At 46.9% G+C, this 19,530-nt stretch overlaps 1 protein-coding gene across 1 annotated transcript in view; it reads left to right on the plus strand.

Annotated features, from left to right (window-relative positions):
* The window catches only part of DNAJB4 (DnaJ heat shock protein family (Hsp40) member B4), a 62,787-nt gene that overhangs the window by 7,886 nt on the left and 35,371 nt on the right, over positions 1-19,530 (plus strand). The window contains exon 2 of the mRNA XM_030205651.1: positions 6,796-7,370. Coding sequence (XP_030061511.1) covers positions 6,796-7,370 — 575 coding nt within the window. The remainder of the gene's footprint in view (positions 1-6,795; positions 7,371-19,530) is intronic.

Consider the following 19,530-nt stretch of genomic DNA (forward strand, 5'->3'; position numbering starts at 1 on the left):
GATTGTATATCCTTCACTTATGTCTACGTTGGCTTGACATTGGAGGGCCATGTCATGGCTCATAATGTCAGATCCATGGCTGCATCAGTAGCCCACTTGAGGTCGGTCTAAAAATAAGTACCTGTATATTATATGCAAACCGCTTTGATTGTAACCACATAAAGGTGGTATATCAAATCCCATCCCCTTTCCCTTAATTTAAGAGATTTGCTTTGCAGAGCTGCAATGTGGTCTGCAGTCCACACATTTACATCGTGTTACTGCTTTGAACTGCATGTCACAGTTCTGCAGAATTTGTTTGGAATCTAGAATCCAACTCCACTCTCCTAAGCCCACTTTTCTTCTATTCCAGTCTGTACTCTCACAAGACAGTATATAAGTCCAGGTTGATTGGTTTCTACATGGCTTTGCCATTGCAAGCCCCCATTGTCCTTTGTTTTCAGTGAGCCTGGTAGCTAGGAATTCTCACTTGTGGGATCCTTGTCCTGCTTGTCCTCAGAGAATGTGTAATTACTCACCTGTAGTAGGTGTTCTCTGAGGATAGTAGGAAAAGGAAGTCTTTTTGATCCAACTGCAGGTCCTGTGCAACTCGAGTACGTGTTGTGTGGGCCTACCAAAAAAGCATCTTGAATACTAGGAAAGCTGGGTAGTGTCCACACCGGGACTCCGTCAGGAGATGTCACCTGCTTGTGAGAATCCTTGACCTACAGTCCTTGGAGAACACTTGCTACAGGTTAGTAATTTAATGCACATTTAAGTTCTGGAACTAATTGCTGGATGGTGTAGGAAACACAGCATAGCTGGATTTAAAAAAAAGGTTTAAATGAGCTCCTGGAAGAAAAATCCATAAACTTATTGACAAGGTAGACTTGAGTAAGGCCACTGCTTATCTCGGAGAGTAAGCAGCATAGAATCCATCTACATTTTGGGATCCTGAAATGTACTTGTGACTTACATTGGCCACTGTTCCTTGATGGAACTTTGGTTTGACCAGTATTTATTTATTTATTTATTTGTTACATTTGTACCCCACATTTCCCCACCTATTTGTGGCTTACATAGTACCGTAAGGTGTTCGCAAGTTGGTTGATGATAAAAACAAGGTTGTATTGTGGTCGAATGAGGTAGGTGTCACGTTCTCAACGCAGCAGCTAGGTTTGTGAGCCCTTGGACCACTGCCGAGGAGCAGCAGCGGCAGGCAAATCACCCAAGCAAAAAGCAAGGTTGAACATAACAGGCAGGAACCACAGGATAACTAGAAGAGACTTTAATAGTAGGTAGCAAACAATCACATCCAGGCAAAGTCTCTAGGCAGGTGGCTACCAAAAGCAGTAATCAGGTCCAGGCAAAGTCTCTAGGCAGGCGGCAAACAAGGGTAATCCATAAACTAACCAGAGTCTTTAGGCAGGCGGCAAACAAGGGTAATCCATAAACTAACCAGAGTCTTTAGGCAGGCGGCAAACAAGGGTAATCCATAAACTAACCAGAGTCTTTAGGCAGGCAGAAATCAAGAGATGTCCAGGAACAGGCAGGGTCAAACACACAGGAAACTTTCAGAGCAAGAACTCGAACAAACCAACAGGAACTCATGGAAGACCTTTTGATACCGAGGCAAAGCAAGCAAGGCTCACAGAAGCTAATAAGCCCATCAGCAGCTGACACTCAGCTGCAGCAATCACCAGCCAAGTAATGTTGCTGTTCAAGGACAAACCAGCTGAGCAAGTCTGGCAACCTGGAAAATCCGGACCGGACTCTGAAGTCTGGAACATGGAAGACAGCATAAAACAGTCCATAGCAGCCACCAGTTCTGGCCGCCAGCGGGCGAGGAGAGCACCCACATGGAAAGCAGTCAGAAACGTGACAGTACCTCCTCCTCAAGGCCTCCCCACTCTCCAGGGGAGATTCAGGTCTCCATGGGTAACAGTGGTGAAACCTACGGAGGAGTTTCAAAACATGACCATGGGTAGCTGGACTGGAATTCGGACTGGAAGCAAGACTGGACCTCGGACTGGCTTCAGGTTCTTGGCTGGAACTCAACCTCGGAGCGGACTCAAGAACAGCTGGGCTGGAACTCAACCTCGGAGCGGACTCAAGAACAGCTGGGCTGGAACTCAACCTCAGAGCAGACTCAGGAACAGCTGGGCTGGAACTCAACCTCGGAGCGGACTCAGCATCCTCTGGGCAGGAACTCAAAACAGCCTCAGGCACTGGGCAGGAACTCAGAGCAGGCTCAGGCACTGGGCAGGAACTCAGAGCAGGCTCAGAAGCTTGATTGGAACTCAGAGCAGACTCCAGCGCTTGGCAGGATCTCAGAGCATGCTCAAGCATTTGGCTGGGATTCAGTGCAGACTCTGGAACATCCCGGCTGGAACTCGCACCCGGAGTGAACTCAGCATCATCTGGACTGGAACTCGATTTCAGAGTGGACTCGGCATTCTCTTGGCCAGAACTGCAACTCGATCCGGACTCAGCATCTTGACTGGCACTGGAACTCAGCAGCGGCCTGGCTAGCAGGGCCACTCGAACTGGCATCGGAGGCTCGGTCAGAAGCGTCCCTTGGACTGGACTCAGGGGCTTAACTGGCCGTGCCACTTGAACTGGGACTGGAGGCTCGACCAGAAGCACCACCCGAACAGGAATCAGAGGCTCAATTAGAAGCGTCCCTCGGACAGGACTCAGAGGCTCAAGTGGAAGAGCTTCCTGGACTGGAACTGGAGACTCAGTCAGAAGCTTCGCTCGGACTAGAATCAGAGGCTTGCGTGACAACGCTTCTTGGACTGGAATTGAAGACTCTGTCAAAAGCTTCGCTTGGACTGGAATCAGAGGCTTAAGTGGAAGTGCTTCTTGGGCTGGAATTGGAGGCGTGGTACGACACGCCACCCGGCCTGGCCTCAGAGACTTGGCTGGAAGCGTCACTCGAACTGGACCGGAATCAGGCAGCCACCTTCTTTCAGCTTGGGCTTCAGGAGTATTCCGCAGGGCTGGCTCTGCGAGAAGTTGGACGCGGTACAAGAAGAGCTTGGTAGAGGGATCAATAGCAGAAACTGGGTTTCCAGGGACAACAGGGCCCCAGAGACGCTTTCTCTCTGCTGCAGCTTCAGGAGTATTCCTCAGAGCTGGATCAGACAAAAGTTTAACGCGGTACTCCTGGAGGGTCAGAAACGGATCTAGATCAAAAACTGGGTTGGACCTGGGATCCAAACTGGAATCAGGAACTGAACCGGGGTTGGAACCCGGATGGACAACAGGGCAAAACGTTGTGGGCTAGAACCCCAGCTGGTAGGGTGATCTTGCCGAGCTCATGGCCTTGGTATTCTGTCACGTTCTCAACGCAGCAACTAGGTTTGTGAGCCCTTGGACCACTGCCGAGGAGCAGCAGCGGCAGGCAAACCACCCAAGCAAAAAGCAAGGTTGACCAAAGCAGGCAGGAACCACAGGATAACTAGAAGAGACTTTAATAGTAGGCAGCAAACAATCACATCCAGGCAAAGTCTCTAGGCAGGTGGCTAACAAAAGCAGTAATTAGGTCCAGGCAAAGTCTCTAGGCAGGCGGCAAACAAGGGTAATCCATAAACTAACCAGAGTCTTTAGGCAGGTAGAAATCAAGAGATGTCCAGGAACAGGCAGGGTCAAACACACAGGAAACTTTCAGAGCAGGAACTCGAACAAACCAACAGGAACTCATGGAAGACCTTTGATACCAAGGCAAAGCAAGCAAGGCTCACAGAAGCTAATAAGCCCATCAGCAGCTGACACTCAGCTGCAGCTATCACCAGCCAAGTAAGGTTGCTGTTCAAGGACAAACCAGCAGAGCAAGTCTGGCAACCTGGAAAATCCGGACCGGACTCTCTGAAGTCTGGAACATGGAAGACAGCAGAAAACAGTCCATAGCAGCCACCAGTTCTGTCTGCCAGCGGGCGAGGAGAGCACCCACATGGAAAGCAGGTGTGTGTCAGGCACCATGAAGGTCGAAGTGAATGAAGATTGTATATTGTCCTGTATATTGCCCTGTGTTGCTGGGTGTGGGGATGTACGTTGGATCGGTGGGGTAAGCCTTTTTGAAGAGGTTGGTTTTTAGTGATTTTCTGAAGTTTAGATGGTCATGGATTGTTTTTACAGCTTTTGGGTGTCCATTCCATAGTTGTGCAGTTATGTAGGAGAAGCTGGATGTGTAAGTTGTTTTGTATTTAAGTCCTTTGCAATTTGGGTAATGTAAGTTTAGGTATGATCGTGATGATCTGATTCTGTTTCTGGTTGGTAGATCTATGAGGTCTGTCATGTATCCTGGGACTACTCCATAGATAATTTTGTGGACGAAGGTGCAGATTTTGAAGATGATACGTTCTTTGATTGGGGGCCAGTGTAGCTTTTCTCGGAGGGGTTTAGCACTTTCGAAGCGTGATTTACCAAATATCAGCCTGGTAGCTGTGGTTTGGGTGGTCTGGAGTTTTTTTGCGAGTTGTTCTTTACATCCCGCATAGATTGCGTTGCAGTAATCTGCATGGCTTAGGACCATTGATTGTATTAGGTTTCGAAAGATTTCCCTCGGGAAGAAAGGTTTTATTTGTTTAAGTTTCCACATTGAATAGAACATTTTCTTTATTACAGAGTTTACTTGGCTCTCAAGGGTAAGGTTGCGGTCAATTGTGATGCCGAGTATTTTTAGGCTGTCTGAGGTAGGGAGGGTGTGTTCTAGGGTGTTTATGGTTGTGGGTTTATACTTGTTATGTTGAGATGAGAGGATGAGGCAGTGTGTTTTTTCAGTGTTCAGTTTCAGTTGGAATGAATTTGCCCAGGAGTTCATGATGTTCAGGCTGTCATTGATTTCATTGGTTGTTTCTGTCAAGTCGTGACTGAAGGGAATGTAGATTGTGACGTCGTCTGCATAGATGAACGGGTTGAGGCTTCGGTTGGATAGGGACTTTGCCAGTGGGATCATCCTCATGTTGAAGAGTATTGGTGATAGTGGTGATCCTTGAGGTACTCCAGAGGTAGGTTTCCATGGTGATGATATGTTTGAGTTTTTTATTTTACTCGGTAAGTTCTGGTGGTTAGAAAACCCTTTATCCCGTTAAGTACATTTCCATCAATCCCAAAGTGGCCAAGGAGTCTTAGTAGTATATTGTGGTTTACCATGTCGAACGCGCTTGATATGTCGAATTGGAGGAGAAGTATACTTTTACCTGTGGCTATTTCTTGCTTGAATTTGGTCAGGAGTGTGACTAGGACAGTTTCGGTACTGTGGTGGGGGTGGAACCCTGACTGTGAGTCATGTAGTATTGAGAACTTGTCCATGTATTCATTAAGCTGTTTGGTCACCAAGCTCTCCATCAGTTTGACTACTAGTGGTATAGACGCAACTGGGCGGTAATTGGTTAGATCGTTTGTGGTTTTCTTGGCGTCTTTTGGTATTGGGGTGAGTAGGATGTTGCCATATACCTCGGGGAAGAGACCTTGTTGTAGCATGAAGTTTAGGGGGGATGTGAGGTCTGCTATGAAGCGGTCAGGGGCGGATTTGAGTAGATGACTGGGACATGTGCCCAGTTTGCAGTGGGTGTTGACAAATCTATGAGTCGTTTTTGTGACTCAGTGGTGAGGCGAGTAAGTGTTGACCAGAAACGGTCAGCTGGGCATCCACCAGGGATTTGGTCCAGGTCTTGAAGAAGTTTTCGATGTCAGTGTTGTGCTGAGGAAGTGTGCTGCGTAATTTTTTATTATTTTTTCATTAAAGTAGTTGGCAAGTTTGTCTGCGGGTGGGATGTCTGTGTTGGTTGTGGTGATAGGTGTGGTGTCTAGTAACTTATTTACGAGTTGAAATAGTTTCTTCATACCTTTGTAATGCAGTCCTATTTTAGTTTTGTAATAGGACCTTTTGGTTTGTCTTATTGCGTATTTGTATTTTCTGTGTCCTTGTTTCCATGCATTGAGTGTATGTTCATCTTTTGTTTATTTTCCATGCTCGTTCAAGTTTCCTGGATTGTGTTTTGAGTTTTTTTAATTCGTCATTGAACCATTGTATTGAGTTTTGTCTTCTTGATATTCTTGAGTATGACAGTTCTTATGCTAGCATGTTGCACTAATTCACACATTCTAACAGGGGTTAGTGCACTCATAATTCCATGCATATTTAATATGCTGGTTCCTGTGTATGTAAATAAAAATTGTGATGCAACCTAGTACTGTTCAAGAAATATATATATTTTTAATTTGTGATGCGCTTTGGATAGGAATACATCAGAATATATTATCCAGTCAGTATTCAGCTAGCTACGGTTGGCAGTTTTTAAACTGATTACTGTTGCTGGCTAAATTAGACCTGGATATTCAATGCTGGGCCATGTCCAGGCACTGGTATTCAATATCCAGGTACAATCGGAGATGTGCTGGCTGCCAGGACTTATTTGAAAACTTACTGATATTCAGCATGGATCTGCATAAGATATTTATGTGGGTCCTGTCTGAATATTGGTCAGGACTTGCATAAAGATCTTTAAGGTCCCCCCTCCCCCACCTCCTAAATTTAACCATATTGCAGCTGCTTTAAACTGAGTACATTTTATAAGACTATAAATAACTGACTTTAACTAAAACTAACTTTAGTAGGTGTCCACTAAACATGATGTGAGTTCTGTTGCTTATGATAGCCTTTAGAGTAGTTGGTTAAAGCTACTTTTGGCATGTGAGCTGTACTTCAGAAGGACAAAAATATCATAAAGTATATTATAAATAAGCATGGTGATTTATAATTACTCATTATGCAGACTACCCTAATCTTTTTCTGTCTTTTCCTAATAGGACTGAAAGGAGGAGCTGGAGTACCTGATGGGCAAGGAGGCAACTTTCGATATACTTTTCATGGTGATCCACATGCCACATTTGCAGCATTTTTTGGAAGGACAAATCCTTTTGAGATCTTCTTTGGACGAAGAATGCCTGGTGGCAGAGATGATGAAGATATGGAAGTTGATGGGGATCCTTTTGGCTCCTTCACCAGTTTTAATTTGAATGGGTTTCCTAGAGAGAGGAATCAAGTAGGCAGTCAACTCCGATGTAAACAAGATCCCCCAATTATTCATGAACTTAGAGTATCATTGGAGGATATATACAATGGCTGCACCAAAAGGATGAGGATTTCCAGGAAGAAAATGAATCCAGATGGAAGAACTACCCGAACAGAGGATAAAATTCTTACTATTGAGATCAAGAAGGGATGGAAGGAAGGCACCAAGATCACTTTTCCAAAAGAGGGTGATGAAACACCCAATACTGTCCCAGCAGATATTGTTTTTGTTATTAAAGATAAACCTCATCCACATTTCAAGAGGGATGGTTCAAATATAGTCTATCCTGTCAAGATCAGCTTACGGGAAGTATGTTTCTATCTTGCTTGGCAAAATTTTTGATTTTAGATGAAATTAAGAATATAGAGAATATAAATGATAAAGTAAGATATTAAGAAAGCTAACACAACTAATTTTGCTGAAAAATGTCAGTAAGTAGTTTTACCCTTGCTGAGGTGAAGAAATGGTACTTTCATAGCAGAAACTTGCAGCAATGCTTTTTTTGGAACAAAAGGCACAGAAAGCATTACTCCTTAGCGTCTGGGCCATACCATCCTGGTCTTTCAGGTGTTATCCCTTCCTGCTGGAAGATGGAGGTAGAGAAATTGATCTTTCTCTGAGGACAAGCAGATTTATAGATTCTCACAAGTGGATGATGCTGACCTGCATCGCCCGGTCCGGGACTTATGAAAAGCACCACTGCATGAGTTCCTTACCACCTGCTGTGAGAATGCATTCTCCTCAGTTCTTTTTCTACCGTGGTGAGGGGAAGGTGTGTTTTTTTTTTTAACTGGTCGTCTCACATCGCTTGGTCCAAAAGAGCTTTTTTGTGCCTTTCGGTGACTTTTTTTTTTTTTGTCCTTAAATTGTGTTCCCAGTTGTGGAACACCCTTCATTTGTTTTCCCCTTATATTTTTCTCTTATACTTTTTAGTTTATTTTGGCTGGTTTTAAATCTCCTTTCTTTTTCGTCGTTCGGCCACTTTTAGGGCTTGACTTCGGATGGGATGTTTTTTTCTCTTCATTTTTTGCCATGCCTTGCCCCTTTTTCAGGCACCATTGCTTTGATTAATTTAGCCAAGGAGATTTTTCCTTCCATGTCCATGAAAGTACCTAGTGGCTTTAAGAGCTGTACCCGGTGCAACTGGATGATCTCTGGGAAAGACGTCCATTCTTGGTGTTTTCAGTGTCTTGGGCCCGACCATAGCCCCACTAACTTGTGTTCTCTGTCTTCACATAAAGAGGACCCATGTTTCCAGAGAGGCTCAAAGAGAGAGAATTTTTGGAGCCAAGTGCGGTACGTCTATGTCGGCATCGAGTGTCACATCGGGAGCATCAGTAAGCATGGCTGGTGCTAGACCCTGGGAGCAGTGAAGCATTGAGTGGATCTCCACTTGCCTCGAGGCTTCCTGCTGTGCAGGGCCCCTGGTATCGTCCATTGTTGGACCCGACCCCGAGGCAACGTGTGGATTCGACGTTGTCCTCAGCACTGAGGAGCCTCGGTGGCACGCTTTGGGCGAAGGCCAAGAATCATCATTATCTATCGTCCTCAACGAATGGGGCTGGGAGTTCCAGGCGGTGAAAGATTGGCACCTGTGAAGCGTTGACGCCAAGAGGACCACTCCCCCTTCATAAAGGAGGTGCCGATGTGTCGGTCTCCCAGCAGCCAAGACCCATCTCCTGTATTGACCCCAGCAGCTCTGTAACCTGTGCCTGAACCAGCACCCCATCTTTTCCTGGTATCGGCCCTCGATGAGCACATCTGGGCCTTCCTGGGCTGCTGGATGGCCTAATGCAACGGTGGGCATTGCCATCGGGTGCTTGTGCCTACCCTGCCTACTGTTGCGGTCCCGCTTGGCCCTCAGCGTGCGGTGTGTCTTCCGACACCAATACCACATGCGGCTCTTGTGTCGACTGCCACCAAAGCTGGCACTCCCTTGACGTTGGTGGAGGAAGCTTTGCCGGAGTCAAGGTGGGAACTGACTTCTCAACACCGTTCTCAAGGATATGGTTCCTCCATGTTGAGGCAGGTTTGGTCTTGACACTCCCATCAGGAGGAATTATCTGACACCGAAGAGGAGCACTCATGGGATTCAGAGGAGGATCCAAGGCATTTTTCCCTCAGATGAGTCCTATGGAATTGCCTCTGAACCCTTCACTCCACTTGAAAGGAGAAAGTCTCTTCCAGAGAGGCTTTCATGCCCTACTTTTGTCAAGGAAATGGCTGATGTCATTCCATTTCCTTTTGGAAGTGGAGGATGAGCCCAGGGCCAAGATGCTCCTAGGGAGGCTGTGACTGTCCCTTTCCACTCCAGGAAGTCCTTGTTAAGAACTGGAAGTCCCCTCTATCAGTCCCGGTCATGCCCAATAAGATCAAAACCATGTTCCGGATCCAGAGTACACCTGGTTTTGACAAGCCTCAGTTGCCTCACAATTCCATGGTGGTGGAATCCGCTCTCAAAAGAGCCAGTCGTTCCAGGGACTGTGCCTCGGTGCCCCAGGCAGAGAAGCTAGAACCCTGGATTCTTTTGGCAGGAAGATGTACCAGGCTTCAGTGCTCATCTCCCGAGTACAATCATACCCAGCTCTTCATGAATGTCTACTTGTGAAACTCGGTGTGCAAGTTGTCGGACTTGGCTCAGATGCTCCCTTCAGAGCAGGCCGAGTCACTTTGCCAGTTGGTCAAGCAGCAGAAGGCATGTTGAAAGTTCTTGGCCAGGGGCACTTATGACACTTTCGATGTGGCATCCAGGATCTCTACCCAGAGTATAGCAATGTGCAGACTCTTATGGCAGCGTGTTTCTGACTCTGAACATTCTGTTCAGCAGAGGTTTGTGGATGCCCCATGCTGGGGGAATAACCTTTTTGGAGAGAAGGTTGAGGAGGTCGCCAACCAAATCAAAAAACATATGGTACCATCTCTTCTCTCTCCCGCCGGGCACCTTCTGCATCTACCTCCTCTGGTAGGACTTTAGCAAGCCAAGGAGAAGTTCCTATTACTATCAAAGGCATAGGTACAACCCTTTGGCTCGCCAGCCTGCTCAACCCCAGCATGCTTGTTCACGTCAGCAGCGTACAGCAAAGATTCCTGCTGCTCCCCAGGCAAAGCAAGGGATGAGCTCTTGATTGACTCCAGCAGAGCATAGCCACAGTAAAAATGTCTGTCTTCGATGACTTTCCGGGTTGGGGGAGGCTGCATTTTTTTCCACGAAAGGTGGCCCCTTATGACCTCCGACCAGTGGGTACGTCATATAGTCTGTCTCAGATACACACTCAGTATCTAATACCTCCAAATTGCCCACTGAGAACTCATTCATTCAGCTTTTAGCCCAGGCAGGTACGTGCAGAGGAACTCTTAACCCTTCTGAAGGCCCTTGTGGTCGAGCCTGTTCCACCAGAGGAGGAAGGGCAGGGATTCTAGTCCAGGTACTTCCATGTCTATCCTAGACCTAAGGGCCCTGCACAAATTCTTAGTCCGAGAAAAGTTCAGAATGTTTTCCCAGGGCACCCTTCTCCCAGTGATTCAGAAAAATGATTGGCTATGCTCTCTGGACTGAAAGAATGCATATACTCGCATCCCGATACTTTGAAGTATCTTCGATTTTGGCTGGGAACACATCATTACCAGTATCGCGTGTTGCCTTTTGGCCTCGCTCAGCTCCCAGGGTCTTCACCAAATGTCTAGCATTAGTCGCAGCATCGCTATGCAGACTTGGGAGTCCATGTGTTCCCATATCTTGACGATTGGCTGGTAAAGAGCACCTCTTTGGATGGTGCTCAGAAGTCCATACGGATAACTATTCAGGTACTCGAGATACTAGGGTTTGTTTTAAATTACCCCAAGTCCCATCTTTGCCCTGTCCAGTGATTGGAGTTCATAGGAGCCCTGCTCGATACACAGAAAATTTGAGCTTTCATTCTGGAGATGAGCAGACTCTCTTGCCGCGCTCACTTCCAGGGTTCAAGCCTCTCAGCAGGTCACAGCTCTGCCGAAGTTGAGATTGTTCTACCACTTGGCTTCCACAGTATATGTTACACCCATGACGTGTCCTCATGTGAGATCAGCTCAGTGGACCCTGGCTTCTCAGTAGTATCAAGCCATGGGGAGCCTGGAAGATTCATCCAAGTGTCCCCAGAGCTTGTATGCTCCCTTCGGTGGTGGATCATTCGATCCAGTTTGTTTCTGGAACTTCCATTTCAAATTCCTGAGCCACAAAAAGTGCTGATGACAGATGCATCTCTGCTGGGATGGGGGGTGGGGGGGGGGGGCTCATGTAGATAGGTTTCACACCCATCATAGTTGATGGACATGACTATTCCAGACATCCTGGAATAGTGGGAAGTAACATAATGGAACGCGAAGATACTAGCAGGTATTCTCTGAGGACAGCAGGCTTTATATTCTTACAGGTGGGTGACGCTAACCTACGTCACCTGGTCCGGGACTTATGAAAAGCATTAAGTAGAGCTTTGAGGAGCATGAGACATGCTCCACTGGGCATGCACGAGTGCTTTCCCATCCACTGTGAGATCACGGTCTCTTCAGTTTTATACTACAGCAAAAATAAAAGTTAAAAATAAGAAAGGAGACAACTCCAAGTGCTACTCATCTTATGGGGGTCGCCTCTCCTTGGGCTGTTCCATGGTGTGCAGGCTGGTGCTTCCAAGTGTCGGGAAGGGCGCGGATCTTGCAGCTGTGGTAAGCGAAGGTTCCTTGCGGCAGTCGGGTTCGTCGGGCTCCTGATCCCTGGTGCAGTGCCAGCATAGTTCTCCTCAGCAGGGTGGGAATGGCAGCCATGAAGCTGAAGTGTTGGTGGGGCCTTGGGATACCTCTGAGTCACGGCCTGATCTTTATCCCCTGAATTCGTGCTTTTGCTCCATCAGGCTTATTTGTTGAAGCAAGGAGCTTCCCTTTAGTCTGTCTATTCTGCTCTCACGGTTGTGTGGGCTGGCTCCCTCTGTCCCCCAAGAGGTCCAGGCTGGATGTTTCTGAGGACCCTGGGGAGGCCTGGTCCAAGGCTTCTCGTCTCTCAGTGGTGACATCTTTTTGTTCCGAGTGGTCCTCATTAGCAGAGCCCCTGGAGGATGGTGATGACCCGTGGGTGCTTCAGTTGTTTCATAGGGAGGAGTTAGGCTCCCTAATTTCGGAGACCCTGGCAGAGTTCTCTATAAAGGAGCCCTTGAGGGTGCCGATGGAGATCCAGTCTGCAGACCTCCGGGGCTCGTACAAAGTGTTCCCCATCCATCCGGACATTCAGGACTTGATTACTACATAGTGGAGCATGTCGGACACAGGCCTGAAGGTGGGGAGGGCCATGGCCCGTGTCTATCCTTTGGTGCCCAAGGAGACGTTCGGTCTGCCTAAGGTGGATTCATTGGTGATGGTGGTCACCAAGAAGACTACCTTGCTGGTGAGGGCAGTTTCCCTTAAGGATCTGCAGGACAGGAAGCTGAAGCAGGCCTTTGAGGTGGCTGCACTGGGGATTCAGGCATCCACTTGGAGTTCCTTTGTTGTGCGGGCCTGTTTGCAGTGGCATCAACAAGCTGGTTCTCAGGGCAGGCCTCGTGCTGCTCAGCTTGAGGCTGGTGTGGCTTATTTGGCGGATGCCATGTATGCCATGTTTCAGGCCTCAGCCAAGGGCATGTTGTGGTCACTGCAAGATGTCGGCTCTGGCTGCAGTCTTGGGTGGCTGACTGATGCCACTTCCAAAGCTCACCTGGTCAAGTTACCCTTTTGGGCAAGTTCTTGTTTGGTGATGACCTCAACAAATTGGTTAAGGAGCTGGGTGAATCTAAACTGCAGCAGTTGCCTGAGGATAGATCTCAATGCTGTGTTCGCTCTGCGGGCTCTGGATGAGCCTGATTTTGAGACACCAAGAAATATAGGTCTGGCTGACAGTCCTTCGGCCAGATGCCACACTTTGTCTCATCAGTGTGCCTTTCATGGAGACGGAAAATCCGTGGGTCCGTTGGGGTGGGCAGCCGCCGCCCGAGGCAATCACAATGATGCCAGGATGGCCCACCTGTCCAATCCAGTTGGAGGGCATCTTTAGGCTTTTGTGGATGCAGAGATGATTCACTATGGATCAGTGGGTACTGGGACATTCTGCAGGACGGATACAAATTGGAGTTCTGCCAGGTCGCTCCTTTCTTCTTATGGTTTCCTTGTTGAGGGGCCACAAGGGCGGTGCAGATCAGGGGTTCAATTGACGCCTTGTTGGCACTTCGGGCCATTGTTCCCGTCCCTCCCTCCAAATGCAGCCATAGTTGTTAATCCATCTGCTTTGTGGTTCCAAAGATGGAAGGTACCATATGGCCAATTTTGGATCTCAAGGGGCTCAACAAGTGCCTTTGTGTTTCCCATTTTTGCATGGAAACTGTAGTCGGTGATCGCGTCAGTTCGGGTGGGGGAGTTTCTCACCACTGTGGACCTCATGGAGGAGTACCTGCACATCTCTATCTGGGTTCCGCATCAGCAGTTCCTCCACTTTATGGTATTGGGCCGGCACTCGGAGCCATGCCTTTTGGACTGGCCATGGCTCCAAGGACTTTCTCCAAAGTCATGGTCATGGTGGTGGCCTTTCTGAGACATCAGGGGATTTGAGTTCACCCATACCTGAATGACTGGCTCATCAGATGTCTTCTTATCAGGACAGAGTGGCAGCAACCCCAACGATCATTCGGCTTCTTCAGCCCTTGGGTAGGGTGATCAATTTTGAGAAGAGCAGTCTCGTTCCATCGCAGAGGCTGTAATATCTGATTAGATTGTAAGCTCTATGAGCAGGGACTGTCTTTCTTCTATGTTTGTGCAGTGCTGCGTATGCTTTGTAGCGCTATAGAAATGCTAAATAGTAGTAGTAGTAGTTTTACAGCAAGCCCAGGTCTTTTTGATGGAGGGGCGGTTCACGAAATTGGTGCATCAGATTCAGTTGCTCGTCCGCCTGCCACGACCCCAGGCCTAGGATTATGCCCATTCTCGGGTCCATGATGGCTGTGATGGAATTGGTGCCCTAGGTGAGGGATCACATGCGGCCACTTCAGAAGTCTCTGGTCTCCCAGGACTACAGCATCTGGCTACCTTGGATACTGGCTGCCAGACAGAATATTTGTTGGTGGTTGCTTCCCAGGACCCTGACCCTGGGGGTGTCCTTCCTGATTTTGCATTGGTAAGTGGTAACCACCGATGCCAGTTTGTCAGGTTGGGGGCTCATTTCAGGGGTCATCTGGCCTGAAGCGTCATGGCCCATCAATTGGTTGGAGCTTGGGCAGCCCATAGGGCACTGGCAGCCTTTGCTTTGCTGTTGGAAGTCTCCAGTGTGAGTATTCTCTGGACAGTGCGGATAAGGCGGTGGCCTACATCAAGTGGGGGGGGGGGGGGGTTGAGGTCAGCTGGCGGTGGAGGCTGGCTTGCTGATGGTCTGGGTAGAGAATCGTCTGTTTTGCTTCTTGGCGGCTCACATTGGGGGGTCCCTGAACATGGAAGCCGACTTTCTCAGCTGGCACTCTCTGGATCCCGGCTAGTGGGATTTGTCCAGTGAGGTATTTCAGCTCATAGTGCATCATTGGGGCGTTCCGTCCCTGTATCTCATGGCAACAAAAGCGAAAGTCAAGGTTCTGCAGTTTTTCAGCTGTTGCAGGGAGTTGGATGCTGTGGGCCTGTATGCCTTTTGCAGGTTTGGCCAGCTGTTGATAAGAGTGTTGCCTGTGTTATGCAGGTCTGGTGCAGCTGCTGGATGGGGAGCCATTACAGTTCCCTCAGGCGTTGTGTTCATGGAGAATCCCTCTTCCTTTGGTCTTGTGACCTGGCCCTTGAGCAGGCTCAGGTGAGGAAGAAGGGCTATTCAGACTGTCATTGCTGTCTTCAGGCTAGGAAGCATGCTACTTCTCGGCGTATGCCCATGTGTGGCGCACCTTTGAGGGCTTGTGTGCTGAGTGGGGATTGGATCCTTTTTTCTATTGTGGGTCACATCCTGGCATTCTTGCAGTCTGGGGTGAGCAAGGGCCTGGCGTTAGGCTCCTTGAAAGTTCAGGTGGTGGCTTTGGTGTGTTTTTCAGGCCATTTGTAAAACTTGTCTTTTGGCGGCGCACCCGGACGTGGTTCATTTTCTGAGGGTAGTGAGTCGGATTCATTTGCCTTTCCGGTCACTCTTCCCTGAAAGGGACCTAAATCTAGTTCTTCAGGCTCTTCTGCTGTCTCCCTTTGAGCCCCTTCAGAAGGCAGCCTTGAAAGATCTCATGTTGAAGACTTTGTTGTTAGTGGCTTCAGGCGCTTTCCTGTCAGGATCCCTTTCTCCGCTTTTCGGAGGCAGGGGTTTTGTTTTGGACAGTGCCTTCCTTTTTACCTAAAGTGGTGTCAGCTTTCCATGTTAATCAGTCGGTGGAACTCCTTTTCGCCAAGTGGATGTGGGGTCTCAGTTTGCCTCTCTGAGACTTCTGGACCTTTCTAAGGTGTTTATGCACGATCTCGAAGTCACAAATGACTTTTGTCGTTCGGATAGGCTTTTTGTTCTTTTCGGCAAGCAGAACCTGGGCCTCATGGTGTCCAAGGTGTCTATCGCTTGATGGTTGAAGGAGGCAGTGGTCTCTGCCTATATTCTGGAGGAGAAGCCTCCCCCTCAGGGCTTGAGTGCTTCTCTACCAGGCGTACAGCAACTTCCAGTGGATATCTGTAAGGCGGCAGCACGGGTGCCGCTGAATACTTTTAGTAAGTACTATTGGGTTGATGTCACCACACGGTCGGAGGCAGTGTTTGGGGCATCGGTTCTGAGTGTGGCAGGGCTAGGGTCCCACCCTTGTAGGGATAGCTATTGAACATCCCACACATCCTGGAACAGTGGGAAGTAAAGTAATGGAAGGTGAAATTTAGGTCTTATCTGATAATTTTCTTTCCATTAATTCTTAACACTCTTCCATAAGCCCACCTGTGGTTTGAGGCAGTACTCGAGAAGGGGTAGGGGCTGTCTATTTGACTGGCCTCGAGGGCCCTGTGAACTTTCATTTTGTGTCATACTTTCAGGGACCATGCCTTTGGGTTGTTTGTTTGCGTTGTGTTGCTTATGGTTCCTGTTACAGGACATGCTCCTGGTCTGGCTTTCTCTTTCTTCTGCTTGATGACATATTGAAGAATTGGGCTGGTTGCAGGGGCCTATATAGTGGAGCTCGGTTCTGTATTCTCTGTCTCCACCTGCTAGTTGATGAACATGAGTATCCTACACATCCTGGAATAATGTGAAGAACTAATAGAAAATTATCAGGTAAGACCTAATTTCTTCTTCCTTAACCTCATATGAGAGGAGTTCCATCCCCTTTATCATTTTGGTTGCTCTTGAGGCAGAAGTTAATTTAATATGTACCGTTAAAAACATTTTAAGGGGAAGAGCAAGATGTTCTCTGAGTTGATTTAGACTAAGTAATTAGAAGAGAATTCAACACCAACATGCATTTAAAAAAATGATTGTGCATCTGGATATGTGTAAGTGTATTTCTTTGCTGCGTTATTCTATAAATTACAATCCTTAAATTAACTGAAAAGTTTATTTAAAACAAAAATTGTCATGTGCTGATTATTGAGCCCAGAGAGGTTAGTCATAGCTATGATAGGGGCGGACTGCTACCAGCACTGTTAATAAACATTTCTATAGTTCTGCTAGACATGTGCTTAACTGTACACACACACATAAGAGACAGTCCCCTTCCTGACAGCTTACAATCCACTCAAGACAGAGAACAAATAAGGGTCCAGGGAGTTTCATAGAGAAGGGATAAGATAGTGATGTTTAAATACATCAAGGGCCTCGTTTACTAAACCATGCTAGTGATTCCTGGTGTGGCAGTACCGATAAAGCCCATCTATTTTTGAATGGGCTTCGTTGGCATTGTGGCATGGGAATCACTAGCGCAGTTTGGTAAGAGGCCCCAAGTTCTTAATTGCAAAGATCAAGAATTTTCAGAGAAAATATTCTGACCATTTATTCTAGATTATGAAGCTCAAAGGAGTCAAAGAAATATTTCTTCACAAAAAGAGTGTTAGATGACTAGAGGAAACATTTTCAGAGTTTCAGGGAGCATGGGACAATCAACATGAATGTTTAATTATCTGAAAGTGAAGCCAAAAATTAGTTAAAATGGGTGCCTGAAGCTTGTATTCTTTATTTACTGTTTCTATGGCTGGACAGTAATAATTTGCAAAATGATTGCCAACCATGTATGTATTAAATAGAGCATTTCAAATCCCTGTGTGGAATGCAATTTTGTAACAGACCATAGGCAGGAATAGTATATTGGCACCTATTTATAAAGGTACAGATGTCTTGTGTGCCTTTAGAAAATTGCCTCCCAGAAAAAATCTGCACAAAGTTATGCCTGTTCTGAGGCAGGTGTAAACTTTGTTTTCTTAGCATCTTCAACAGATAGTCGAGAACTTGTGTGTTATGCCTCTGTATTAGCAAGTGATGATAGACTAACAAACCAAGCTCTGCCATTTAGGGTGCTGCAGTTGCTCTAATTCATTATTTCTTTATCTCAAGCAGGTGGTAGATGGTTCTCTGCAGCTCCTGGACTCTTCTGGTGAAGCTGGCTCCTAGTCTGGTTTCCAGATTCAGTTGAGCCAGGGGAGAAAAGACTTAGATATCTTGCCTTTATCAGTATACTTGGTGGTGGTGGGTTCTTCCTCCCCCCCTCCTTCTTGGCAGTTGTGGCACCTTAATAAGGGGAGGAATTTTTCCTTTTTTGTTTTTTATTGCCAATAACAGAGAATCCATCAGAGCATTTCTCCTCGCTGTCTCGGGGCCAGATTAAGGGGGTTACTTTAATACCAGTAAGTAGCTTTGTTAGATTTATCATCTCTGGTTTCGTTTTGGTAGTGTGTTCTTTCAGTTTCCTGCCACAGTGCGCTCTATCTCCACTGCATGGCGGCTAAAGTGGTGAAACACTGCTCTCAGTGAGGAGCGAGGAGAAGGGCTTCAGGCCAGTACCTCTCATGCTGCCTCTCTCCTTGGAGGAGGTCAGGCTTGGTTGAAGTGTTAGTGGGCAGTCCCAGCATGAATGGGAGATGTGATTCTTCTGTTCAGGGAGAGACTTCTGTCATTTTGGTGACCATATTAGATTCTCACAGCTTCTCCCATCTTCTGAGGGAATGCTTCCTATACTTTAGCCTTCTCCTTTGGTGTTAGATTGATTCTGCACCCCTTTGCTCTTTCGTGGCTCCCTTACTGTCCCTGGGTGCTGTAGTAACTCCTGCTCCATTTTCCATGGACTTTGTTTTATTGACCCATCAGGCTTATTTATTGACTTATTAGGAGGTAGGTGATCCCAACTTCCTTCAAGAAGATTTGTCTGCTAAAAGGAGACACTTGGAACACACTCCAGAATTGGATGTGGAGAGACTGCTTCCTGGCCCTCACTCTGAGGTAGCTGTCTCTGTAACAGAGCTTGGAGGCCTTGGAGGTTCTATATATTTGTTTGCTAGTACCTCAGGGTCCTGCTTCAATTTGGCTCATGCTATGGCAAGCTGTATCCTGTCCTACAAATTGAATTAGCTTAAACTGCTTTAAGTGGATGCACTGATCACATCAGTAACAAAAACAAACAAAATAAACGCTCATCATCCCTGTGGAAGGTGGTACAGCTCTAAAGGATATCCAAAACAGGAGATAAGCTGTTATGACGCTCTCCTTTGAGGTTGCTGCTTTGTGTGCAAGCTGCGGTGTGTCTCTTATTGATTTATTTGTTGCACTTGTATCCATAAGCGAATCTGTTATAACCAGATGTAGGATATTAAAAGAAAAAATCAATGGAGGGGGGGGGGGAGACCTCAGACAGGTGATAATCAGCCAGATTGCTGAAATTACTCAGAGAATCACCATACTTCAATCATCGGTCACAATCCAACCTCCTCCCCATAATGGACACGTATTTTTTAAGAAAAGTTTTATAAAAAGAATGCTACATCCACTGTGCAAATCAAAACTTTCAAGACATCAGAATGCGAAAACACTTAGCTTGAAGCAATGTGAAGGATGGGCTACCCCACCCAACGGACCCATTTCGCCGGTGGGGCTTCTTCAGGGGAAAGAACGCCCAATTAATGATCACTGCTCAAATAGCAATTAGTGATGTCCTAAAAACAAAACACATTGTGAATGAAAGTAAAAAGAACTGAAAAACCACACACTCACTGCTTAATGGTCTGGCTGGCAGCTCAAAATGGGGCTGCTGTTTTCGCGTTTTGATTTGTACAGTGGATGTAGCATTCTTTTTATAAAAATTTTCTTAAATACATGTCCATTATAGGGAGGAGGTTGGATTGTGACCAATGATTGAAGTATGGTGATTCTCTATGAGTAATTTCAGCAATCTGGCTGATTATCACTTGTCTGAGGTCTTTTTTTCCCCCCTTCCATTGATTTTTTTTTTTTTTTTTTGCTATCCTACATCTGGTTATAACAGATTTGCTTATTGATTATTGTTGT

Source organism: Microcaecilia unicolor, chromosome 6 (assembly GCF_901765095.1).
Source record: "Microcaecilia unicolor chromosome 6, aMicUni1.1, whole genome shotgun sequence".
In the NCBI taxonomy this organism is placed as follows: domain Eukaryota; kingdom Metazoa; phylum Chordata; class Amphibia; order Gymnophiona; family Siphonopidae; genus Microcaecilia; species Microcaecilia unicolor.